At 43.2% G+C, this 27,136-nt stretch overlaps 1 protein-coding gene across 1 annotated transcript; it reads right to left on the bottom strand.

The window, feature by feature from the left end:
* Positions 1–12,337: 12,337 nt before the first annotated feature.
* LOC124039954 (transmembrane protein 204-like) lies at positions 12,338–26,310 on the bottom strand. The gene is made up of 3 exons (XM_046356542.1): positions 25,194–26,310; positions 24,330–24,485; positions 12,338–12,599 (listed from the first exon to the last, which is right to left on the bottom strand). Exons 1-3 carry the CDS (start codon positions 25,480–25,482, stop codon positions 12,355–12,357), a joined length of 690 nt encoding a protein of 229 aa, XP_046212498.1. The 5' UTR covers positions 25,483–26,310; the 3' UTR covers positions 12,338–12,354.
* Between the last annotated feature and the right edge of the window lie 826 nt (positions 26,311–27,136).

Genomic DNA, 27,136 nt, shown 5'->3' with positions numbered 1-27,136 from the left:
AACAGCATTCTTACATAGGTAATTCCTCTTGTCCAGATGGGATAGGGTGGTGTGCAGTGTGATGACGGTTGCGTCATCCCTGGATCTGTTGGGTTGGTATGCAAATTGTAGTGGGTCTAGGGCAGGGCTGTCAAACACATTCCTTGAAGGGTCTGCTGGTTTTTGGTTTTTGCTTTTAATTAAGACTTAAACAACCAGGTGAGGGGAGTTACTTACTAATACATGACCTTAATTCATCAGTCAAGTACAAGGGAGGAGCGAAAACCCGCAGACACTCGGCCTCCCCGAGGAATGAGTTTGACAGAAGTGGTCTAGGGTGTCGGCTAAGGTGGAGGCGATATGATCCTAAACTAGCCTCTCAAAGCACTTCATGATGACAGAAGTGTATGCTACGGGCCGATAGTCATTTTAATTCAGTTACCTTCACTTTCTTTGGTACGTACAGGAGCAATGGTGGATATCTTAAAGCAGACTGGAATAGGGAGAGATTGAATATGTCCATGAACACTTCAGCCAGTTAGTCTGCACATGCTCTGGGTTTTCCTCGAAGCGGGCGAAGAAGGTGTTTAATTGTCCGGGAGCAAGGCATCGGTGTCCGTGACATGGCTGGCTTACCATTTATATATATGATTGTCTGGAGTCCCAGCCACATTTGTCTTGTGTCTGAGCCATTGAGTTGCGACTCCACTTTGTCCCTGTACTGTCGTTTAGTCATCATCTTTGCACAAAACATCCATTGAGCTATTCAAATAATTGTTGATGAGGACGATTTTTTCCCCAATCACTCACAGCCAAAGATATTGAAATGTTATCTTCATCCAATGTTTGCCATGTTTTTAGATGACGTGATGACGTTGTTGCTGCTCCCTGTGCGTAGTGCGCATGTGATGACAGGCTGACATTTTACATGCTCCTAACCAACTGTGCTATTTTTTTGTGTGTTGTTTGTAACTTATTTTTTTACTTCTTTTGTACATAATGTTGCTGGTACCGTCTATTATGTCTGAAAATAACTTCTGGACATCAGAACAGCGATTACTCACCTCGAACTGGAAGAAGCTTTTTCCCTGAACAAGTCCGACGCGAATTATGTACTGCTTCCTCGGGAACAGGCCCAAATCCCCATCATTTGCGTGAACAAAAGACAAAGAAAAAGGGGGCAGTGAGTAAACACCCACTGCCATCCGTTCTATTGGCCAACGTGCAATCATTGGAAAATGAAATCTATGACCTACAATCAAGATTACCCTACCAACAGGACATTAAAAACTGAAATATCTTATGTTTCACTGAGTCGTGGCTGAACGACGACACGGATAATCTAGAGCTGGCGGGATTTCCATGGACCAGCAAAACAGAGAAGCTACGTCTGGTAAGATGAGGGGTGGGGATGTGTGTCTATTTGTCAACAACAGCTGATGCGCGATGTCTAATATTAAAGAAGTTTTGAGGTATTGCTGATGTAGAGGACCTCATGATAAGCTGTAGAGCACACTATCTACCAAGAGAGTTCTCATCTATAGTATTTTAGCTGTCTATTTACCACCACAAACCAATGCTGGCGCTAAGACCGCACTCAACCAACTGTATAAGGCCATAAACAAACAAGAAAATGCTCATCCAGAAGCGGAGCTCCTAGTGGCCGTGGACTTTGATGCAGGCAAACTTAAATCTCTTTTACCTCATTTCTACCAGCATGTCACATGTGCAACCAGAGGGAAAAAACTCTAGACACAGCGATGCATCCAAAACTCGCCCCTGCCCTCCATTTGGCAAATCTGACCATAATTCGATTCTCCTCATTCCTGCTTACAAGCAAAAACTAAAGCAGAAAGTACCAATAACTGGCTACGCTACAAGACTGTTTTGCTAGCACAGCCTGGAATATGTTCCCGGATTCATCCAATGGCATTGAGGAGTACACCACCTCAGTCGTCGGTTTCATCAATAAGTGCATCGACAACGTCGCCCCCACAGTGACCGTGCATACATAGCCCAAACAGAAGCCATGGATTACAGGCAACATCCACATCGAGCTAAAGGCTAGAGCTATCGCTTTCAAGGAGTGTGACACTAATCCGGACGCTTATGATCAATTCTGCTATGCCCTCAGACGGAACAATCAAACAAGCAAAGCATCAATGCAGGATTAAGATTGAATCCTACTACACCGGCTCTGACTCTCGTCAGATGTGGCAGGGTTTGAAAACTATTACAGACTACAAAGGGGAACCCAGATGCGAGCTGTCCAGTGACGCGAGCCTACCAGACGAGCTAAATGCCTTTTATACTCGCTTCGAGGCAAACGACACTGAAGCATGCATGAGAACACCAACTGTTTTGGGCGACTGTGTGTAACGCTTTTTGTAGCCAATGTGAGCAAGACCTTTAAACAGGTCAACTTTCACAAAGCCACGGGGCCAGACAGATTACCAGGACTTGTACTCAAGCAGCCTCGTTGGGAGGTCAGAGACCTGGGAGTGTGTTGCCAGGACAACAACCTCTCCCTCATTGTGAGCAAGACAAAGAAGCTGATCGTGGACTACAGGAAAAGAAGGCCCCCATTAACATCGATGGGGCTGTATTGGAGCGGGTCGAGAGTTACAAGTTCCTTGGTGTACACATCACCAACAAACTATCATGGTCCAAACATACCAAGACAGTTGTGAAGAGGGCACAACAAAACCTTTCCCCCCTCAGGAGACTGAAAAGATTTGGCATGGGTCCCCAGATCCTCAAAACGTTCTACAGCTGCACCATTGAGAGCATCCTGACTGGTTGCATCAACGCCTGAAATGGCAACTGCTCGGCATCTGACCGAAAGGCGCTACAGAGGGTAGTGCATACAGCCCAGTACATCACTGGTGCCAAGCTTCCTGTCATCCAGGACCTACAGTTGAAGTCGGAAGTTTACATACACCTTTGCCAAATATATTTAAACTCAGTTTTTCACAATTCCTGACTTTTAATCATTTTAAAAATGCACTGTCTTAAATCAGTTAGGATCCCCACTTTATTTTAAGAATGTGACATTTCAGAATAATAGTAGAGAGAATTATTTCAGCTTTCATTTCTTTCATCACATTCCCAGTGGGTCAGAAGTTTACATACACTCAATTAGTGTTTGGTAGCATTGCCTTTAAATGGTTTAACTTGGGTCAAATGTTTCAGGTAGCCTTCCACAAGCTTCACACAATAAGTTGGGTGAATTTTGTCCCATTCCACCTGACAGAGCTGGAGTAACTGAGTCAGGTTTGTAGGCCTCCTTGCGGTCAGGGCTTTGTGATGGCCACTCCAATACCTTGACTTTGTTTTCCATAAGCCATTTTGCCACAACTTTGAAAGTATGCTTGGGGTCATTGTCCATTTGGAAGACCCATTTGCTACCAAGCTTTGACTTTCTGACTGATGTCTTGAGATGTTGCTTCAATATATCCACATAATGTTCCTTTGTCATGATGCCATCTATTTTGTGAAGTACACCAGTCCCTCCTGCATCAAAGCACCCCACAACATGATGCTGCCACCCCCGTGCTTCACGGATGGGATGGTAATCTCCGGCTTACAAGCCTCCCCTTTTCCTCCAAACATAACGATGGTCATTTTGGCTGAACATTTCTATTTTTGTTTCATGAGACCAGAGGACATTTCTCCAAAAAGTAAGATCTTTGTCCCCATTTGCATTTGCAAACCATAGTCTGGCTTTTTATTGGCAGTTTTGGAGCAGTGGCTTCTTCCTTGCTGAGCGGACTTTCAGGTTATGTCAATATAGGACTCGTTTTACTGTGGATATAGGTACTTTTGTACCTGTTTCCTCCAGCATCTTCACAAGGTCCTTTGCTGTTGTTCTGGGATTGATTTGCACATTTCTCACCAACATACGTTCTTCTCTAGAAAACAGAACACTTCTCCTTCCTGAGTGGTATGGCAGGTGCGTGATCCCATGGTGTTTATACTTGCATACTATTGTTTGTACAGATAAACGTGGTACCTTCAGGCATTTGGAAATTGCTCCCAAGGATGAACCAGACTTGTGGAGGTCTACAATTTGTTTTCTGAGGTCTTGGCTGATTTCTTTTGATTTTTCCCATGATGCCAAGCAAAGAGGCACTGAGTTTGAAGGTAGGCCTTGAAATACATCCACAGGTACACCTCCAATTGACTCAAATTATGTCAATAACCCTATCAGAAGCTTCTAATGCCATGACATAATTTTCTGGAATTTTTCAAGCTGTTTGAAGGCATAGTCATCTTAGTGTATGTAAACTTCTGACCCACTGGAATTGCGATACATTGAATTATAAGTGAAATGATCTGTCTGTAAACAATTGTTGGAAACATTACTTGTGTCATGCACATAGTAGATGTCCTAACTGAGTTGCCAAAACTATAGATTGTTAACAAGAAATGTGTTGTGTGTTTGAAAGACAAGTTTTAATGACTCCAACCTAAGTGTATATAAACTTATGCTTCAACTGTACATTCTAAGTTATTTCATTGGGTCTTTCTCCATTCTGATTGTTTTATACTGTTCAATTCAACTTCAACCAAAAACCATTTTCATCAATTTCTGCATTACCTGCACTCATTTGAGGTCATTTCCATTGCCAGGTAGGGCTGCACAATATCGGAAAACAATCTAGGCCTTATTTTTAACTAAATGTTTCAATTGCAAGTTGACTTGCAATTTAGAACACTTGGGTGAACTGTTGGAATCATGGAAATAGATTGATTGTCGTAATTTAGTTATCATTAGAAAGATTGGTATACCGCCATCGAGCTGTAGACCTAAGAACGCATCTTATTTATTCCTAATACCGTAACTTATTCTTGATCTCCACAACTACGTCAAATGTCTTCCACAGATCTGACTTCCCCTTTCCCTTCTGAACAACCAGTAAATATTCACCCGGTTCGAGTTTCTTTTTCACATCCTCCAGCATCCATTTTGCTGTCGACATTACTGTATTCGGAGTATGTTATAACCAATTTATTGAGGTGATTATGATATTCTATAGGTCAGGCCATATTGGTCACATGAATGCGATACTTACATGTTTCACTTAAAGAGAGCAAGGGTTGAGGGAATAGGGAATGTTTTTCCTAAACAAATTCAAGATTTTGGTAGCAGAACTTTTCAGTCAGAAGCAAGTAAGAAACTAAATGTCTAAAATGATGTTGCAGCTTCAAAACAGACAGTGCAATAAACCCTTGCTGTGCTGTGGTGCATTTTTGGCTGCAGTAGGGAGGAGAGCGAAACAACGTCTGCCAGTCACACAGGCACTCGCTGTCTTTTTTTTAAACACAATGTGACCATCTGACTCTTTTTTTTGTCATTTGTGTATCTTAATTATTTAATCAAACAGTGTGCTTAAAGCGTCAGACAAACTCAGTGCATATGTAGTTGATTTTATTCAAACACATAGGGTGTCTGTCTATATATGGAAAAATACATGTAAACATTTTGACTAATTGATTGGTCGAAAGAACAGGACGACTCTCGGTCGACCAAGATTTTCTTTAGTCAGGGACTGCCCAAGTATCGTGATAATATTGTATCTTGAGGTCCCTGGCATTTCCCAGCCCATGTGTGTGTGCATGTGTGTGCTGTATGTTATGGTAAGGGGATGTGCTTCTCTAAACACATGGTAAAACACAAATCCCCTGTCCCTGTTTGTTTGTAAAGGAGTGCCATTTCCATCCCATTCAATTCAGCCAAACAGAGAAATAAGTCAGAGAGAGGGTGTGTCATCTATAGAGGAATACATGACTCTGGGCACTCCAATCCTAACTTCCCCAGGAGGACTGCTTTGAGCACGTATTCATATTCAAATACATCTGAAAACACAAACATAAGGGGAAATAGCATATCCTAGCTAGCCGGATATGACACTGAGTTTAATAGGTGGGATGACCGTTTCAGTATGTTCCACAAGGACAGCTATTTTTACTGCCAATATTTTTTTTCAAAGGATAGTCACTGGAGGCATTGTGTTCGATTCCTGTGTATCCCCACCCACAGGATGATGCACTTCCTGTTCTGTGTGACCACTGACCAATAACCTGTAATAAATTATTCTGCTTATCTGCATGGAAATGACCATTGCACTGCCAAGGTGGTTCAGAGTGTTGGGCCAGTAAACAACAGGTTGCTGGTTCCAATCCCAGAGTCGACTTGGTGAAAAATCCATTTTTGCAAGGCACTTAACCTTAATTTATCCTGTAAATCACTCTGGAAAAGAGTGTCTGCTAAATGACTCAAATGTAAAAAATATAATAATAATAATAATAAAAACTACTCAGAACATATCAAATATGAGGCATTTCTAAAGATAGTATCAAACAATATAGGTGAGCCTACCAACACTAATCCTAGTCTAAATGCAAATTGAGCCTTACAGCAGCGCATAAAATGATCAGTTAATGAGATTTTATGTAACTCTAATGAACATTTTAAGTTGATAAGATTTAGAGATGTTAAGGGTTAACCGTTAGTCGATTAGCCACAGAAAATACATAATTTAATGGTATTCAATTTGTCAGAATTTTACAAATCTCATCAGTCAGGTGCAGCATGAAGCAGCTAACAACAACAGCTATGCAGCAACTGAAAAAATGTCTACTAGTTTTCATATCAACTTTCTTTTGTTGTCCAGAAACCAAAGGCACAATCCTAGTCATATTAACAACTCATCCTAGTTGCTTCAAATGTACATTTTCCCTCTTTCTAAGTTTCTAACAGAGATGTTCACCTCTGTCACATGAAATGGTTTGCGTAAGGTACTTCTTTTAGAACAGTGCTTTTCCACAAATTCATTACCGTAGTTGCATGTTCAATAATACGAGAGGCTTGCTATTGTCACATGTTTTTTGAAGCGCTTAATGAAAAATGTCCGCTCGTTCCATGCACAGTATATAATTTTTGTGTTTGGAACGAATTTAACCGTTTGTTAACCAGTTGGTTAGTTGACAACAAAATTGACCAACATTTGCATACCTAATAAGATTAGCTATACATCAACTTAATAGGTTGGTCATTCTTAGTCTAAACTCATATAACTCAGGGTTTTTCAAGCGGGGGTCTGCAGACGTACTGCCATGAAAATATATATATTTGAAAATAAAATAAATGGAAAATATATATATTTTTAATTTAAACTGTTTATGAATATCGCTAGTAACAACATGAGACACATTTTGAATGACATATCTACAGTAGAAATAGGAGAATATCTTCTTTGTAATGATGTCAACTTTATTTCACAACTCCTAATATTGAGCAAATTACCCTAATTTGTAGTTGTATTTGCATTTATTATGGATCCCCATTAGCTGCTAACAAGGCAGCATCTACTCTTCCTGGTGTCCAGAAAAATTAAGTCAGTTTATACAATATTAAAAACATTACAATACATCCAGACTGTGTGCCCTCAGGCCCCCACTCCATCACTACCACATATATACAGTACAAAATCCATGTGTACGTGTATAGTGCGTATGTTATCGTGTGTGTGTATGCTTGTGTCTGTGCGTATGTATGTGTTGCTTCACAGTCCCCACTGTTCCCTAAGGTGTTTTTTTAACCTGTTATGGCTGCAATCCCGATACCGGGATCGATATGACAACTACAAAATTCAAACCACAGAAATCTCATAATTACAAATCCTAAAACAGACATGTGTCTTTATAACATTTTAAATCTATTTTCGTTGTTAATCCCACCAAAGTGTCCGATTTCAAATAGGCTTTTCAACGAAAGCACTACAAACGATTATGTTTGGAACAGCCATTTTTCAGCAAAATATAGCCTTCACAAAAAACAGAAATAATTCAAGGTTAGTGATTCATTTTATCTTTATCTTCGTCAGATGACACTCATAGGACTTCATGTTACACAATACATGCATTTTTTTGTTTGATAAAGTTCATATTTAAATAAAAAGTTTACATTGGCGCGTTAGATTCACTAGTTCCAAAAACAACAAGTGATTTTGCATAGCCACATCATTCAACAGAAATACTCATCATAAATGTAGATGATAATATAGTTATACACATGGAATTATAGATATACCTCTCCTTAATGCAACCGCTGTGTCAGATTTTTTTTTAAATGTACGGGAAAAGAAATGCAATATTCTGAGACTGCGCTCAATTTAAAAACACCACAGCCGCAATGATGGCGTCAACATAAACAAGAAATTACATGATAAATATTCAGAGTGTTTTCTATCCAATACTAATAATAATATGCAAATATTAGCAACTATGACTGAGGAGCAGGCCATTTGAAATGGGCACCTTTTCATCCAAGCTACTCAATACTGCCCCTGCAAGCCATAAAAAGTTCATCTGTTTTTTAAAATCTATGTTTACTCATTGAAGCTAATTACTTACCGGAGTATCTGACAGTGGTCGCATTCCCATGCTCAGACGTTGCATGCATCAACCATTGGTTTTGTGCCACATAATCAACTGTGCCGTCAGGCATCAGATTGCTATAACATGATGTGATTAGCTAAAATATCAAGATTTGACATGCGCCAGCAACGCTTGGGCAGAGGAACGCGGCCATAGGCTTTGACAAAGCACCCTTGAGTGCCGCTGGCTGCTGGTAAGCTTTCTTGACGAAATACATTAAAAAAAGCAAAAAGGTGTTTTAGCAAAAAGGTGTTTGGACTTACCTTTCTATTGAACAGGCTATGTTTGAGTTTACTCTCTTAATTGTAATGTGGGGAGGTAAATAATGAAATTAACTATTGACCATATCTATTCATTTTCAAATGTTGATTACTTCTTCTTGCCATTCACCTGATGAGAAGACAAAATTACGTTTTATTAACATACACTGAGTGTACAAAACATTAGGACCACCTTCCAAATATTGAGTTGCACGTCTTTACCTTCAGAACAGCCTCAATTCGTCAGGGAAGGGATCCTACGAGGTGGTTGAAAGTGTTGCACAGGGATGCTGGCCCATGTTGACTCCAATGCTTCCCACAGTTGTGTCAAGTTGTCTCAATGTCCTTTGGGTTGTGGACCATTCTTTATACACACGGGAAACTGTTGAGCGTGAAAAACCCAGCAGTGTTGCAGTTCTTGACACTCAAACCGGTGCGCCTGGCACCTACTACCATATATAAGGGATTATAGCATTCACCTGGATTTACCTGCTCAGTCTGTCATGGAAAGAGCAGGTGTTCCTAATGTTATGTACACTCAGTGTATGATGGGGGTCCCTGGGTCGCCGGGTTTGTCTGGGCAGTGGTCACTGGACAAGAAAAGGTTGAAGACACACATGAAGACTGCCTCTCTCTCTGAGACATACTGAAGTATTATGTCATATGCAGTATGTCAGATACAGTGTGGAATGTCTCTCCTCAGTCCAGAACTTCTTTGCTATTTCCTGTCATTCATGTTGTCCTTGACTCCATGTAATACGCTACAGGGTTATCGCTCCAAGCCTTCATTTACTACATTTCCATTGCCATCGTCCATCTATTTACAGGGGTAATGCTTCATCTTTTCCATTACCGAGTCAGAAAAAACACTTAAGGAAGTCTCCAGAAGTACAGCTAGACTGATTATGGCAATGGTCACCAGTACAGTGATTGTTGTAGTGAAGTCGCAAGTTTTGTACTGTATCTCTTAGGCAAAACTATAACTTTCTTTATGAGAAAAAATGTACACTAGTCTAACACTATTTAATAGGTCACACAATATGTCTTGGTATTTTGACAGTGCTTATCTGTGATTGTGAGTTAGCCTATAAATATAGTTAACGTATAGGCTACTTCATATAATTCTTTGTAGATGCGTGACTCCTTCAAAGCACTTACCCTTCACTATAAGCTCAATTTAGGGTCAACTGTCTCAGTATTGCTTGATACAATATAGAGCCTTTTCTCTAGATTAGCGATAGGAAACATTTCGGTGTAGATCAAGAGGACCACTGTGTACCATAGGCTAATTACTTTTACAACTGTAATGTATTGTGTTCATCGTTCATCAGTAAGCCCTAATGCATTTGAGTTTTTAGACTCTTGCCACAGTTTTTTAAGATAATCCAGTAACTTGAAGTATTTTCTAACCATTAACCTCCCTCATAGAATTTAATAAAAAGTATATGTTTGAAGAAAACCACCACGAAAAATGACAGGCGGCCTGTATACTTTTAGTTACACTAAATATTTATTTATTGAAAACAATCAATGGCAAAGGAATATTGGGGCACTTCCTCGTCTCTTCTATGCTCTTCTCTGCTTCACCTACTCAGTCATCCTTCTCTTCTTTGGCCGCCTCTTCCAAGACCACCTCCTTCTGCTCCTTCATCTCCTCCAAGCACCTGCACCTCCTCATGCTCCAGGCTGCCATACTGCTCATGGTACCCCTGGACGAGCCCCTGTGTGCCTCTTCCTCCACCTCCTTTGTGTGTTCCACCTTCCAGTGCAGACTCTCCAGGTGGCCTGCAGCTTCTAGGCTCGGTCAAACACCTCGTCCCCCTTGGGCCTCAGCTCCTCTGCCTTATCAAGGATGTTTGTTAGTAAGCCAGTGCATTGGTCCAGTCTTTCCTCCCTAGCCAGGAAAACGTTCTCCAGCTTGGGCAGGTTGTCAGTTTTTCCCCTCCAGTTAGATGTGAGAGACGTAATTGCAGTAATTCAATTAATAAATTAAGACGATACATCAGAATCAAACTTCAGTCTTAGGTATCATGTCTTCTTACCAGGGCGCAGATCCTCAGGTGCATGCTGTGCAGAATCATGACAAAGTGGTCATCCATTCCAGGGCCAGCCCTAGAAGAACCCTCTGGGGTAGCAAATTCTGTTGGTCGTATGCGAGTCATGCAGGCTATAACTATGGCAGGGGCAGCCATAGTGGCCAAATCCAGGGCAGTGAAGTCAGGGGGTGGGCAGCAAGTGTTTGAACCAAAACAAACCAATTGAACCAAAACTATTCAGAATTGGATTCCTTGACCAAAAAAATGGAATTTTGATAAAAATCTGGTGTTAGGAGACTTAAGTTAGGGTCAGCTGATGACTTACACTGCAATTCATGTCTTTCCTTCCATCACATCAAAGCCAATCACCAACTTCAATGAAACTTCACTCTAAATTGTCTACTCTAAATCTACTCTAAATTATGGTTTGTGAAGTTTTGCATGGGTTTTTTGATTTGTGTTGCAAATATTTTGTCTTGCCACAAATACCAGAATTTATAAGAATCCTGGACATCCTACACAATAGAACAGTAATTTAAAAAGACAACACTAGACACTATTGCATTTGATTTATTTATTATTATTTTCATGCATACTCACTGTTTGGTTTGAAAGTGACTACTCCACAAACGGCTGATTTCTTTGCAGCAATATGATATAAGATCATTATTTTAATACAACTGTATATAATTCATTTATTTAAGTGCATGTACCACAAGTGAGCAGATTATCAAAAGGAAAGTGTCCTTACCAAATGAGCTCAAATGTTTATGGTATTTACTGTGTCTGTTGGGCCAATCTGAAATCATCAATGACAGGACATTCATACAGAGGTCTGAGGATCTGAGCAAAATGTGTTGTCAAATTGCCATTAAACACCCTTTGGTGGTTTGGATAGAGAGAATTAATGTGTGTACACTTCACTTGACAACACTGTGTTCTCAAGATAAAGGTAGAAATATGGTACCTAATCGACAGTTTTTAAGTATACTTTGAATGGATTGGATGGGGTTAACTCATTTTCAAGTCGATGCTAACCAGAGAGTTGTAACCTAAATCACTTTTAATATTAAGAATAATATAAACAATATGCAGGAAATATATGTTATTACATAAGTACACATAGAACAAAACATGTCAAGATCCAGCTTGATCTCTTCCAGGGTGTTTTCAGGGGGTGCTGCTGAGGAAATACAAATTCTCTCTCTACAAATTCCAGGGCAAACAAACCTTCAAGCACACCTTTTGAGTAATTGGCTTACAGCATGTCTTCTAAAATGATACATTCACTACAGCTTATGGTTTTTAACACGGACTTTTCATTCATCATTTTAGATGGATGTTTTATGGCGAAACTATCCTTGCAGCAAGGAGCATTACTCAGTCCAGGGCAGCATTTGAGTCCATGAGTCATTGTACATGATAGCCATCACGTGAGAAGATGTAGAACTGTACGACAGTGAAAGCATGTTAGTCCAGCACCGGTAGAGTCACGTCAAAACAAGTGTCTTTTATAGAGTCATTCTCATTGAGGCACCTGGTCAGATAAGAATATGAGGAGACAGTCAGAACATTGTCTGTTCTTCTGCATGTTAGGTAGTCCTTATTGACAAATGGGGGTCAGGGCTCAGGGGTGCTCAGCAGGGCGACTCCACATAGTCGTTGTCGAGGCGTGGGTGGAAGTTCGACGCCAGCGAGCGGCTGATAACAATGACACGGGGCGTGAGGCAGTCGTCGCGGCGATGTAGGATGTTCCAGATGAGCATGGCGGCGGCCAGAGTGGCCAATAGGCAGGCGGCGATGTCCACGTAGCACGAGTAGGACAGCTGCGTGTACGGGCCGATCCGGTAGAATGTCACCAAGCCGATTACCAGCACAAAACCTGGGGAGGGAGAGACAGGGAAGGGTTAATTCAATGAGACCATAATCATTTAAAACAAATACTATAGCTCCTCGAGTGCCTATGTGTATTTTAGTCTTCATCTCAAACAATTTATGAATTGAATTTCTTTAACAGTGATATTAATGGAGAGGGGATGTAAAATCGAATCTCACTGTTGCTAACTTCTAAAGCAATAACAATCTATGGGGTTTTTCTCTGGGAGGGCTTCTGAGATTTCAGCATCAAAGGAAACACAAGGAAATGTCATACTTCTCACAAAATCTATCCAAATAAGTTTTAAGGCCATTCTAATTCCTTTTTGATTTAATCTTAAAACACATTGTTGTAGCCGACGCCACTATGATCCTGGTCAGGAAGATCACAAAAGAGAGAACACTATTCACAACATGAGTCAACTATTTCAGTGTTCATCAACAAACTTTAGCTCACTGTTTTTGCCTTTTTTTGGTCACCATCACACTGTTAAGGTTTGGATATGAATTGGTGAAATAACCCCAGGGGGAATTTAACCCTGTCCTCCCAACCAACCCTGTTCTCCCACAAAGTATGACAACATTTGTAACTGAAATTAACCATCACCCACAATGGATTGACCACTAACCTAGATCTCAAAGAGGAAGTCCATTTCATGGATTTAAGTAATGCCTGGAGCCAGTCAATAGTTCATCAATAACATTCATCTCGGAGCATGTCCAATCAAGGGTTGGTATAAATAAAGGCACCAAAAATAATTGCTGGAAAAGGGGATGATGGCCCATTAGGATTTAAATCAGTCAGTTTCTTGTGGCAGGTCAGAACGCCAGTGCCAGTGCTGGACTAGCGTTGAAATGTTGTGTAATTGGCTTTCTCTCTCAATGGGTCATTCAGATTTGTGAGCCGGTCTTTGTTTATGAGAGGATGCCATTAGGTAATTGTATATATGCCTGTGTGACTTATGAGTGTGTGTATGTTTCTTATGTGAAAGTGTGTCTGCATTTGAGTGCAAGTGTTTGTCCGTCTGTGTGTGACTCCTTTTCTAAGAAACCATAAAGCCCTTCACCTCCCCAGTCCTGGGGCTCCAGGCTGGGTGGGCTGTGTGAACTGCTTTTCTTTGGCACAGTCTAATGTTTCTGGCTTCCTTCCTCTTCTTCCTCTTTCCATCCTTCCTTCCTTCCCCCCTCTCCACACCCCCGCTTTGGGTTTGCATATTGGGACGTTTGACAATATCTATCAGGCACTCTGAAAGACACTGAAAGGGCACTACCTTGAACTTTCTTTTAGAAGGAGTACCGCGTGCGCCTAAATTGAAACATTTTGCCGCACCCAGACATTTTTGAGCACAAGAAAAAATATTTGAGGTAAGAAAGCTCGAATCTTGAATTTTTCTAGGCGCAATGGTGCTCCTAATTTCTAATTCCAGGTCGCACACCAAATTTGTAGCCACATATGCAAGTAAAATGGTCGCACTATTGACTGAAACACTTATTATCTTATCATACTAAGTCAACTGAACTGAGGAGCAGCAGTGTAAAAAAAACAAATGGAGGGGGTGTCAATGTAAATAATCCGGTGGCCATTTGATGAATTGTTCAGCAGTCTTATAGCTTCTGGGTAGAAGCTGTTAAGGAGCCTTTTGTTCCTAAACTTGGTGCTCCAGTATCCCTTGCCGTGCGGTAGCAGAGAAAACGGTCTATGACTTGGGTTACTGGAGTCTTTGACCATTTTTGGGGCTTTCCTTTGACATCGCCTAGTATATAGTGGGGCAAAAAAGTATTTAGTCAGCCACCAATTGTGCAAGTTCTCCCACTTAAAAAAGATGAGAGAGGCCTGTAATTTTCATCATAGGTACACTTCAACTATGACAGACAAAATTAGAAGAAAAATATCCATAAAAATCACATTGTAGATTTTTAAAGAATTTATTTGCAAATTATGGTGGAAAATAAGTATTTGGTCACCTACAAACAAGCAGGATTTCTGGCTCTCACAGACCTGTAACTTCTTCTTTAAGAGGCTCCTCTGTCCTCCACTTGTTACCTGTATTAATGGCACCTGTTTGAACTTGTTATCAGTATAAAAGAAACCTGTCCACAACCTCAAACCTCAAACAGTCACACTCCAAACTCCACTATGGCCAAGACCAAAGAGCTAGGACACCAGAAACCAAATTGTAGACCTGTACCAGGCTGATCCAGAAGACTGAATCTGCAATAGGTAAGCAGCTTGGTTTGAAGAAATCAACTGTGGGAGCAATTATTAGGAAATGGACATACAAGACCACTGATAATCTCCCTCGATCTGGGGCTCCACACAAGATCTCACCCCGTGGGGTCAAAATGTTCACAAGAACGGTGAGCCAAAATCCCAGAACCACACGGGGGGACCTAGTGAATGACCTGCAGAAAGCTGGGACCAAAGTAACAAAGCCTTACCATCAGTAACACACTACGCCGCTAGGGACTCAAATCCTGCAGTGCCAGACGTGTCCCCCTGCTTAAGCCAGTACATTTCCAGGCCCGTCTGAAGTTTGCTGGAGAGCATTTGGATGATCCAGAAGAAGATTGGGAGAATGTCATATGGTCAGATGAAACCAAAATATAACTTTTTGGTAAAAACTCAACTCGTTGTGCTTGGAGGACAAAGAATGCCGAGTTGCATCCAAAGAACACCATACCTTCTGTGAAGCATGGGGTGGAAACATCTTGCTTCGGGGCTGTTTTTCTGCAAAGGGACCAGGACGACTGATCCATGTAAAGGAAAGAATGAATGGGGCCATGTATCATGAGATTTTGAGTGAAAACCTCCTTCAATCAGCAAGGGCATTGAAGATGAAACGTGGCTGGGTCTTTCAGCATGACAATGATCCCAAACACGCCGCCCGGGCAACGAAGGAGTGGCTTTGTAAGAAGCATTTCAAGGTCCTGCAGTGGCCTAGCCAGTCTCCAGATCTCAACCCCATAGAAAATCTTTGGAGGGAGTTGAAAGTCCGTGTTGCCCAGCAACAGTCCCAAAACATCACTGCTCTAGAGGAGATCTGCATGGAGGAATGGGCCAAAATACCAGCAACAGTGTGTGAAAACCTTTGACCTCTGTCATTGCCAACAAAGGGTATATAACAAAGTATAAAGCTAAACTTTTGTTATTGACCATATACTTATTTTCCAACATAATTTGCAAATAAATTCATAAAAAATCCTACAATGTGATTTTCTGGATTTTTTTTCTCATTTTGTTTGTCATAGTTGAAGTTGAAGGCCTCTCTCATCTTTTTAAGTGGGAGAACGTGCACAATTGGTGGCTGACTAAATACTTTTTTGCCCCACTGTAGGTCCTGGATGGCAGGAAGCTTGGCCCCAGTGATGTCCTGGGTCGTACACACTACCCTCTGTAGCGCCTTACGGTCAGATGTTGAGCAGTTACTATACCAGGCGGTGATATAACCGGTCAGGATGCTCTCAGTGATGCAGCTGTAGGACTTTTAGAGGATCTGGGGACCCATGCCAAATCTTTTCATATCTTTTCATATCTAAACCATGTCATGCCTGAATTTACTTACCAGTAATGTAAGTAAATATAAACCAGCCCAGTAAATGCCCTCAACTTAATTTGCTGTGCACTCAACTGTGGTGTGACATCACCCACAAGACTAAGAGGTCCTGGCTTTCAAATTCCCTGACTTCTTAACCTATCGCTTTTCACTTGCTTTTCTATCCCTCCAGAAAGAAGCACATTTTCCCCTGGTATATTTTGTTTAAGTTGTGCCAATGCCCCGTTGTGTAGGGGAGACACAACTGCCAAGGCCACAGTTTGGGCATGGTACCAGCTGTAAACCCCACCGGCTTAAGTGCAACAGAGTTTAAACCTGAATCTCAAACGCACATAACCCTTCACCTTTGACCCTCTGATCTTGACTCTCTCCATTCCGTCACACATTCCTGAGCATATCAGTCTCAAGGGGTGAAAACGGGCCGGTGTTATACTCAGCCAAAGCTCAGACCTGCCGATTGCAGTGTTGAGATATCACTGAATGGAATTGGATATTGTTATCCCGCTGTCTGCATGTGATAGCTGAGGTTTTTGGCTCATCTGAAAACTCAAACAGAGCATTCTTTCCCGAGAAAGACTGGCTGCTGGTAAAAATAACTCATAACCATTCACAGCAGAGAGAGAGAGAAGCCAATTCTCAGTGGGGGAGGAGAGGAATTGCTGAGTGGTGGAGGTTTACTAAACTGAACCGAACTCAGGAAATGAAGGCCTTTTACACTTGAGCCTAGATTAAGTGAAGGCATTGGGAATGCTGGGAAATCACTGAGCCTGCTGCTTTTAAACATATTGTAAATAATGTCTCAATTTTTTTCCAGTGGAGATTACGTTCATGAATTGCCTGACTGGGATGCGGGACAGTGTATGTGCATTGATTATTCAAATGTAAAGTTAACAGGATTCTTGTAAATAATTAACGTTTATCAACCAATCAGCATCCAGGATCCCTCCCATCTTTGCCATCAGAACAGCCTCAATTCGTTGGGGCATGGACTCAACAAGGGGTCGAAGGTGTTCCACAGGGATGCGGGCCCATGTTGACTCCAATGCCTCCCACATTTGGGTGGTGGACGATTCTTTATACACACGGAAAACTGTTGAGCATGAAGAACCCAGCAGCGTTGCAGTTCTTGACACAAACCGGTGCGCCTGGCATCTACTACCATACCCCGTTCAAAGGCACTTAAATCTGTTGTCTTGCCCATTCACCCCCTGAATGGCACGCACACATAAGCCATGTCTCAATTGTCTCAAGGCTTAAAAATCCTTATTTAACGTGTCTTCTCCCCTTTATCTACACTGATTGAAGTGGATTTAACAAGTGACATCAATAAGGCATCATAGCATTCACCTGGTCAGTCTATGTCTTGGAAAGAGCAGGGGTTCTTAATGTTTTGGATACTCAGTGTATAATAAGGCAATGAGTAGATTTGGGAACACTGATACCTAGAAACCATTGTTATCTCTTCTGCTATGAAGTCCTCACCAAGGGTCATCGCAAGTCATCTATTGTTTTGCTCAGTCTTGTTGATCAAATATGGTGAAGTCTTCAGATAGTGGCATTTGAGTACAAAGGAAGATGACATTTTTCCAGCAGCATGTATTTTTAGCTGGTGGAAGTAGGTGTGTATGTGTCTGTCTGACTCATTAGTCGTGTCACTATTCTTACTAATGTCAACATGTGTGAAGGGCGTTTATAGTAGATGGCCTGTTTTTGAAAACAGCTACCAACGACCGCCATAGATATCCATACCTAAAATCATTCTGCCATCGTATTAAAGGGATAAACCACCCCAAACACCCAATTCCTATGATTAACGGTGTTAAAAAAACACTAGTGCAGAGTATGTTGCTATGGCAACAAGGAACATTTCCCACAGACACACAGGGCGCATTGCGAGATGGTACTTGAAGGATAAATTGAGTTGAATAATTTAGTACACTGTTTAGATTGAGCACATCTAAGCAAAGTATATACTTTTTCATAACAATATGAACGGATGGATATGTTCTAGACAAGAATGTCTATACCATCTATTGGCGGATTTGTTGATTTAGAGTGCAGGTAAGTTTACCTCCACTGTTTTCACATCCTACCATACCTTTTGTCTGTACATTATACCTTCAAGCTATTTTATCACCCCCAGAATCCTCCACTCTGTACCGGACGTCCTGGATGACCAATTTTCATAGCTTTTAGGCGTACCAGTCGCTCTGGATAAGAGCGTCTGCTAAATGACTTAAATGTAATGTAATGTACCCTTATCCTACTCATCCTCTGTTCCTCTGGTGATGTAGAGGTGAATTCAGGCCCTGCAGTGCCTAGCTCCACTCCTATTCCCCATGCGCTCTCTTTTGATGACTTCTGTAACAGTAATAGCCTTGGTTTCATCCATGTTAACATTAGATGCCTCCTCCCTAAGTTTGTTTTATTCACTGCTTTAGCACACTCTGCCAATCCGGATGTCCTAGCCGTGTCTGAATCCTGGCTTAGGAAGACCACCAAAAATTCTGAAATCTCCATCCCTAACTACAACATTTTCAGACAAGATAGAACAGCCAAAGGGGGCGGTGTTGCAATCTACTGCAGAGATAGCCTGCAGAGTTCTGTCCTACTATCCAGGTCTGTACCCAAACAATTTGAACTTCTACTTTTAAAAATCCAACTCTCTAAAAACAAGTCTCTCACCGTCTCTCACCGCCGCCTGCTATAGACCACCCTCTGCCCCCAGCTGTGCTCTGGACACCATATGTGAACTGATTGCCCCCCATCTATCTTCAGAGCTCGTGCTGCTAGGCGACCTAAACTGGAACATGCTTAACACCCCATCCATCCTACAATCTAAGCTTGATGCCCTCAATCTCACACAAAATATCAATGAACCTACCAGGTACCACCCCAAAGCCATAAACACGGGTACCCTCATAGATATCATCCTAACCAACTTGCCCTCTAAATACACCTCTGCTGTTTTCAACCAAGATCTCAGCGATCACTGCCTCATTGCCTGCATCCGTAATGGGTCAGCGGTCAAACGACCTCCACCCATCACTGTCAAATGCTCCCTGAAACACTTCAGTGAGCAGGCCTTTCTAATCGACCTGGCCCGGGTATCTTGGAAGGATATTGACCTCATCTCGTCAGTAGAGGATGCCTGGTTATTTTTTTTAAATGCCTTCCTCAACATCTTAAATAAGCATGCCCCATTCAAGAAATGTAGAACCAGGAACAGATATAGCCCTTGGTTCTCTCCAGACCTGACTACCCTTAATCAACACAAAAACATCCTATGGCGTTCTGAATTAGCATCGAACAGCCCCTGTGATATGCAACTTTTCAGGGAAGTTAGAAACCAATATACACAGGTAGTTAGAAAAAGCCAAGACTAGCTTTTCCAAGCAGAAATTGCTTCCTGCCACACAAACTCAAAAAAGTTCTGGGACACTGTAAAGTCCATGGAGAATAAGAACACCTCCCAGCTGCCCACTGCACTGAGGATAGGAAACTCTGTCACCACCAATAAATCCACTATAATTGAGAATTTCAACAAGCATTTTACTATGGCTGGCCATGCTCTCCACCTGGCTACCCCCACCCCGGTCAACTGCACTGTACCCCGCACAGGAACTCGCCCAAGCCTTACCCATTTCTCCTTCTCCCAAATCCAGTCAGCTGATGTTCTGAAAGAGCTGCAAAATCTGGACCCCTACAATCTGGACCCTAAAATTATCTGCCGAAATTGTTGCAACCCCTATTTACTAGCCTGTTCAACCTTTCTTTCGTGTTGTCTGAGATTCCCAAAGCTTGGAAAGCAGCTGCGGTCATCACCCTCTTCAAAGGGGGGGGGGGCTCTTGACCCAAACTGCTACAGGTCTTCGAAAGCCAAGTCAACAAACAGATTACTGACTCTTTTGAATCCCAACGCACCCTCTCCGCTATGCAATCTGGTTTCAGAGCTGGTCATGGGTGCACCTCAGCCATGCTCAAGGTCCTAAACGATCATTTAACCGCCATCGATAAGAAACAATACTGTGCAGCCGTCTTCATCGACCTGGCCAAGGTTTTCGACTCTGTCAATCACCACATCCTCATCGGCAGACTCGATAGCCTTGGTTTCTCAAATAATTGCCTTGCCTGGTTCACCAACTACTTCTCTGATAGAGTTCAGTGTGTCAAATCGGAGGGCCTGTTGTCCGGGCCTCTGGCAGTCTCTATGGGAGTGTCACAGGGTTCAATTCTTGGGCCGACTCTTTTCTCTGTATACATCAATGATGTCGCTCTTGCTGCTGGTGAGTCTCTGATCCACCTCTACGCAGACGACACCATTCTGTATACTTCTGGCCCTTCTTTGGACACTGTGTTAACAACCCTCCAGACGAGCTTCAATGCCATACAACTCTCCTTCCGTGGCCTCCAACTGCTCTTAAATACAAGTAAAACTAAATGCATGCTCTTCAACCGATCGCTGCCTGCACCGGCCCGCCCGTCCAGCATCATCACTACTCTGGACGATTCTGACTTAGAAGATGTGGACAACTACAAATACCTAGGACTCTCTCGTTGGCTGGCCCTCACTTCATACTCATCGACAAACCCACTGGCTTCAGGTCATCTACAAGACCCTGCTAGGTAAAGTCCCCCCTTATTTCAACTCACTGGTCACTTTAGCAGCACCCACCTGTAGCATGCGCTCCAGCAGGTATATCTCTCTGGTCACCCACAAAACCAATTCTTCCTTTGGCCGCCTCTCCTTCCAGTTCTCTGCTGCCAATAACTGGAACGAACTACAAAAATCTCTGAAACTGGAAACACATCTCCCTCACTAGCTCTAAGCACCAGATGTCAGAGCAGCTCACAGATTACTGCACCTGTACATAGCCCATCTATAATTTAGCCCGAACAACTACCTCTTCCCCTACTGTATATATTTATTTATTTACTTTGCCCCCTTCGCATCCCATTATTTCTATTTCTACTTTGCACATTCTTCCACTGCAAATCTACCATACCAGTGTTTTACTTGCTATATTGTATTTACTTCGCCACCATGGCCTTTCTTTTGCCTTTACCTCCCTTATCTTACCTCATTTGCTCACATCGTATATAGACTTATTTTTCTACTGTATTATTGACTGTATGTTTGTTTTACTCCATGTGTAACTCTGTGTTGTTGTATGTGTCAAACTGCTTTACTTTATCTTGGCCAGGTCACAATTGTAAATTGAGAACTTGTTCTCAACTTGCCTACCTGGTTAAATAAAGGTGAAATAAAATATATATTTAAAAATATATATATTGTTTTAAAAGCGTTATCCCCTATCGCCAATGACAAGAAACCTGTCCAGTGCATTCGGAAAGTATTCAAACCACTTCCCTTTTTTCACATTTTGTTACATTGCAGCTTTATTCTAAAAGGTATTAACTAAAAAATGTTCCTCATTAATCTACCCACAATACCCAATAATGACACGGCAAAAACAAGTTTTTCGATAATTATTTTGGCTAATTTATTAAACAAACAAAAAACATACCTTCTTTACGTTAGTATTCAAACCATTTGCTATTAGACTCAAAATAGAGCTCAGGTGCATCTGGTTTCCATTGATCATCTTTGAGATGTTTCTACAACTTGATTGGAGTCCACCTGTGGTAAATTCAATTGATTGGACATGATTTGGAAAGACACACACCTGTCTATATAAGGTCCCACAGTTGACAGTGCATGTCAAAGCATAAACCAAGCCATGAGGTAGAAGGAATTGTCCGTAGAGCTCCGAGACAGGATTGTGTCGTGGCACAGATCTGGAGAAGGGTACCAAAAAAAAGTGTGAAGGTCCCCAGGAAGACAGTGGCCTCCATTATTTTTAAATGGAAGAAGTTTGGAACCACCAAGACCCTTCTTAGAGCTGAGCAATCAGGGGAGAAGGGCCTTGGTCAGGGAGGTGACCAAGAACCTGATGGTCACTCTGGTATAGCTCCAGAGTTCCTCTGTGGAGGTGGGAGAACCTTCCAGAAGGACAACCATCTCTGCAGCACTCCACCAATCAGGTCTTTATGGTTGAGTGGCCAGACAGAAGCCACAACGCAGGAGTGGCTTCGGGACAAGTCTCTGAATGTCCTTGATTGGCCCAGCCAGAGCCTGGACTTAAACCCGATCGAACTTCTCTGGGGAGACCTGAAAATAGCTGTGCAGCGAAGCTCCCCATCCAACCTGACAGCTTGAGAGGATCTGCAGAGAAGAATGGGAGAAACTCCCCAAATACGTGTGCCAAGCTACATTTCCAAATATTTCTAAAAACATGTTTTGACTTTTTCATCATTGGGGTATTGTGTGTAGATTGATGCGGGGGAAAAAATATTTATTTAATTTTAGAATAAGTCTGTAACGTAACAAAATGTGGAAAAAGGCAAGGGGTCTGAATACTTTCCGTATGGACTCTAGCTATGATGCGTTCCTACTAATTTCACAGACGGACCATATCGAAGGGGGTAAATTTGTATTTTACCCACAGATAGAACATATGGTTTCACCAAAATGACAGGAGTTTTGTGATTTTTATTTTGGGGATGCATTATCCCTTTTCCATGAGTGACACTTTATAGCATGCCAAACAATAGTTTGTCTCAGTGGGTTCTTTTGGAAGGGAATCAGTGATTATTTGGGTGGGTCCCATCTAAGACCTTCAGATAAAAGTTCCGGCGATGCCTGCCGAAGAAGCTAGCATTGAGAGGGGACCCTTTATTTGCCTCTGTTCCTGGACATTCTGTAAACAGGCATAAAAGCTAGGCCAAGCGTATCTGGACAGCAGCTATCCCCACCCTACAGCATTTTTCTACCAACTAACCCAACAAACGCGCACACACATATACACACACACACCCCCTCACTTCCAGAACCCAGTCAGTCCCTGTCGAACTGTCTTTCATGTCTGCTCTCCCCCTCTTTCCTCCTCTGCTCGGGGTTTGCATAACAGGTAGTCGCAGGCATTTCCTCATCCTGAGCAGGGATTTCCTGGCGCCCGACAGTCGCTCCCTTTTTCGCTGGAACTCCGGCCGGCCCACCAGCCCAGACTGACGGCCTGCTATATTTAGCCATCAGACCCTTGGATGCTGCGCCTGCTGTGCCACAATACTGCCCGGGGCTGACATCCCTAAACAACAAGCTGTGCACTCAACAAAATGTGACGTCACACTTCCTCAAAAGGGGCACTGGGACAAGGACATGCCCACACTGCTGCACAACCCTCTGGGATGGATGAAGGAGAGGGGTCTTGATTTGGCCTTACTGCCCACCTCCTCTCCTTCTTCCCATTGCTATTCCTGGTTGTTATCGTCTTTAATTTACTTTCCAAGAAAATTCCTTCTTGGAACGATAAGGGACGATTCTAGTCTTTTTTTCTCTCCTTTTTTCTGTTTCCTAGTCACCCCCCTAGTTTGATTTGTTTGGTTGCTCTGGATTAATTTATGCTTTTTGTCCTCAAGCCAATCCTCAAAGCTCCAAGGGTTCCTCTTTTGGCCTCCACTGGGGAACAACAAGGGACTTTTATGTTTCTTTGCAGCAACACACTGTGACCATTTTTAGATCTGAGGAACGCTCAGAAAAGCCTCAAGCGACTCTATTGAACATTTCAAAGTTGAAATCAAAAGCCAGACACGTGTAATAGGTGTTTTATAGTGTGGTTTTCTCTCACTTATGTTTAGGTGTCTGCTGGCCTCCACACTCATTAGTGTTTTGGAAAAATGGAACAAAAATGTCCATGGCATATATATGTTTATCAAATTTCACATAGAATTCAACTCTGTGCTTGACCCGCTGCAGTGGTTATGTCCAGGCTTGTAGGTGTCTGGTTTCCACTCTACTGGGACTGCCACATCTGGCTTCTTGTCTTTGTGCATCATGTCAGAGTCACAGTATAGGCCAGTATTACTGTTTCTCAACCATTTTTTGTGCCAATGACTGGCAAGCTATTGCCCTTCCTTCCCTTTTTGGAGGACTGCCGACATTAAAAACTATCACTTGAGAAAAAATAATAATAATCAGGTACACCTAACTATCTCAGGGACCGGTAAACCTCATTCTAGGGACCAGTGCCGGTCCGCGGACCAGAGGTTGCTGACATTAGGCTAGGCTATATGTCATGTTGTGCAGTGTATTAAACATATTGGTGAGGATGTATAGTACTCACTGGCCAACTGGAAGAGTGCGGCGATGGCCTCCTCCCACCACTGGGAGTCCTGGGTGACAAAGGGCAGCTCCATCAGGCCCAGCAGGAAGATCAGCTGACCGGCCGTCAGCGCCACCGTGGCCATCAGGTTACACGCTCGCATCATGTCAAACTGCACTGGAGGGAGGGGGGGGGAAGAGAGAAATTATGAATATGCAAAAATTATTATCTCAAACTAAACCAGAGACATTAGGGCAACATCATGTGATGACACCTGTTGTTATCAGAGTCCAATGCGTCATAGCAAATAACCATTCATGAGCTGAGCTGATCAATGTCATTACAATGATGCATCTTTGTGTGTAGCCTTTATCAAGGGCTTAATGGAATGATGGATTCACTGCAAATCAACATTGTTTTTTACATCTGTAGACAATGCCCTATGAGTTCTGAGAGTTATTTTTGTTTGTTATTATTGTTATTTGTTTTCACTGAATGAGGTCCCCTGGACTGCCGCTGCCTGTTATGCAGCTGGCCTGGGGGTCAGGATCTTGCTGCCTCTAGTGTTGCTTTATTTATTGAATTTTATTTAACCTTTATTTATCTGAGCAAGTCAGTTAAGAACAAATTCTTATTTTCAATGAAGGCCTACCCCGGCCAAACCCTAACCCGGACGACATTGGGCCAATTGTGCACAACCTGGAATCGATCCAGGGTCTGTAGTGACTCCTCTAACACTGAGATGCAGTGCCTTAGACCGCTAAGCCACTCAGGAGCCCAATAGGCCTACACTATCCATCTCCCCATACATGCACATCAATTAGGCGCACTCTTAACTAAGGGTTTTGGAATGAAGTACACTCATGAAACACAAACACACATTACATTTGACGGTGCTGCGGGACTCCTGGTAGCCTGCGTACTCCGAGCCCCAGCCCAGACCCTCACACGGCATCTGAGTCCCCTGACCTCTCCTCCCGCCCCCCCGAGGTTCATCCCGGCCCCTCTCTCCTCCAGTCATGACGGGGCACATCCTCCACAGCCCCACGTTGCGCTTGCGTCCATCCTCCAGGGCCTGCAGCACCCAGCTGGGGGTGAAAGCTGCCACGTTGTTGAGTACCAGGGACAGCAGGGCCACCATCACTGCCACCACCACCAGCCGCTGCACGGCCATGCACCGCTGCCCGCCCGCCACCTCTGCCTCCACCACCTCCTCCCTCTCTTCGTCCCCTTCTTCCTCTCCCGTGCTGCCCTGCCTCTCCTGGGCAGCAACACCAGCGGCGCTTGGGGCACCCCGGTTCTCCTCCTCCTCCACTGCAAGGCAGCTAGCGGCTTATGCTAACCCCAGGCAGTCGCACTGCTGAAGAAAAAAGGGAACGTGTTGTTAGCTCAGCTAAAGAACATCTCCGTTCATCCTCATTTGTTTTTGGTGGTGGAGGTGGGTTGGTTCAGCCTTCCTCCTCGGAGTGCACAGTGGGCAGGCATGGGTTAATCCGACCGACACCGAGGTCCATTCCACTGGCTTTGGTGACTGAATGCAGCTTGACTCTCGGACTCGAACCTCTCTTCAACCGTCTCTTTTCCACTTTTATCACCCTTTTCTCTCCACTTCTGATTTCTTCTGGCTGCCCTCCTCACCTTTGGTTCTCTGCAATTTCAAGTTATTTTATTCTCTGTGTAAGCGCCTGTCTCTTTTTCCCCTCAGTTACTTTCTACGTTCTTCTGTTTTTTTCTTCAGACTCTACACCAGAGGTGGTGGGAAAATGGAGAAGCAGTGTAGAGCAGCAGAGCAGATCGTCTGGATCGTGTTGCTCAGCTCACTGAGGCTTAACCAAGAAAGGGCTTTGTCAGCTGGAAGAGCAATCTCTCACTGCGCAAGCTCTAGTCTTCTTCTGACCCTCCTCTCGCTCTCTCTCTCTCTGGGAAGAGTTGGTGCTCCTGCTCTCTCTCTCTCTCTCTCTCTGGGAGGAGCTGGTGCTCCTGCTCTCTCTCTCTCTCTGGGAAGATATGGTGCTCCTGCTCTCTCTCTCTCTCTCTCTCTCTGGGAAGAGATGGTGCTCCTGCTCTCTCTCTCTCTGGGAAGAGATGGTGCTCCTGCTCTCTCTCTCTCTGGGAAGAGATGGTGCTCCTACTCTCTCTCTTCTCTCTGGGAAGAGTTGGTGCTCCTACTCTCTCTCTCTCTCTCTGGGAAGAGTTGGTGCTCCTACTCTCTCTCTCTCTCTCTCTCTCTCTGGGAAGAGTTGGTGCTCCTGCTCTCTCTCTCTCTCTCTCTCTCTCTGGAAAGAGTTGGTGCTCCTGGTACAGCTCAGTCCCAGCGGTCAAAAAAGGATTAGAATAAAGGGTTCAGGGTGGGAGATATCAGTCTTTGGCTCCAGCAGGTTTGACCAGACAACTCCCTCCCTCACTCTCTGTGTGAGAATTTGCGCTCCTGAGACTCACTCAGAGAGGACAGCCCATAGAGCCTAAGTGGTGTTCCAGATGCTGCAGCTCTTCTTCTGCCTGTGTGTGTGTGTGTGTGACAGCGACAAACACACTGGCCCCCACAGCCTGACCAGCAACAGGATGCGTTTCCTGATAGGAAAATGGTCAGAGGGGGGCAAAAGGCGGACCCTCTCCTCTGTCCTTTTTTTCTCGTAAACCCTCTCTATCTCTGTCTGTTTACCTACCCTCTCTCTGTCTTTCTCTCTGTGTCGCCAAACCTACTATAGTTATTTTCTGGCTCTGAAACATCTGTGTAAGACGTGGATTCAGAGAACGATAGAGCCGTAGGGATTTAAGGGGCTGTGTTTGTATGGTCTGTGGCCATAGAGAGCAGGCTTTTGGCTGCC

The sequence above is a fragment of the Oncorhynchus gorbuscha genome, linkage group LG07 (genome assembly GCF_021184085.1).
Source record: "Oncorhynchus gorbuscha isolate QuinsamMale2020 ecotype Even-year linkage group LG07, OgorEven_v1.0, whole genome shotgun sequence".
NCBI lineage: Eukaryota > Metazoa > Chordata > Actinopteri > Salmoniformes > Salmonidae > Oncorhynchus > Oncorhynchus gorbuscha.
The sequence above is the reverse complement of the archived record's forward strand: the minus strand, read 5'-3'. Positions and strand labels throughout refer to the sequence as shown.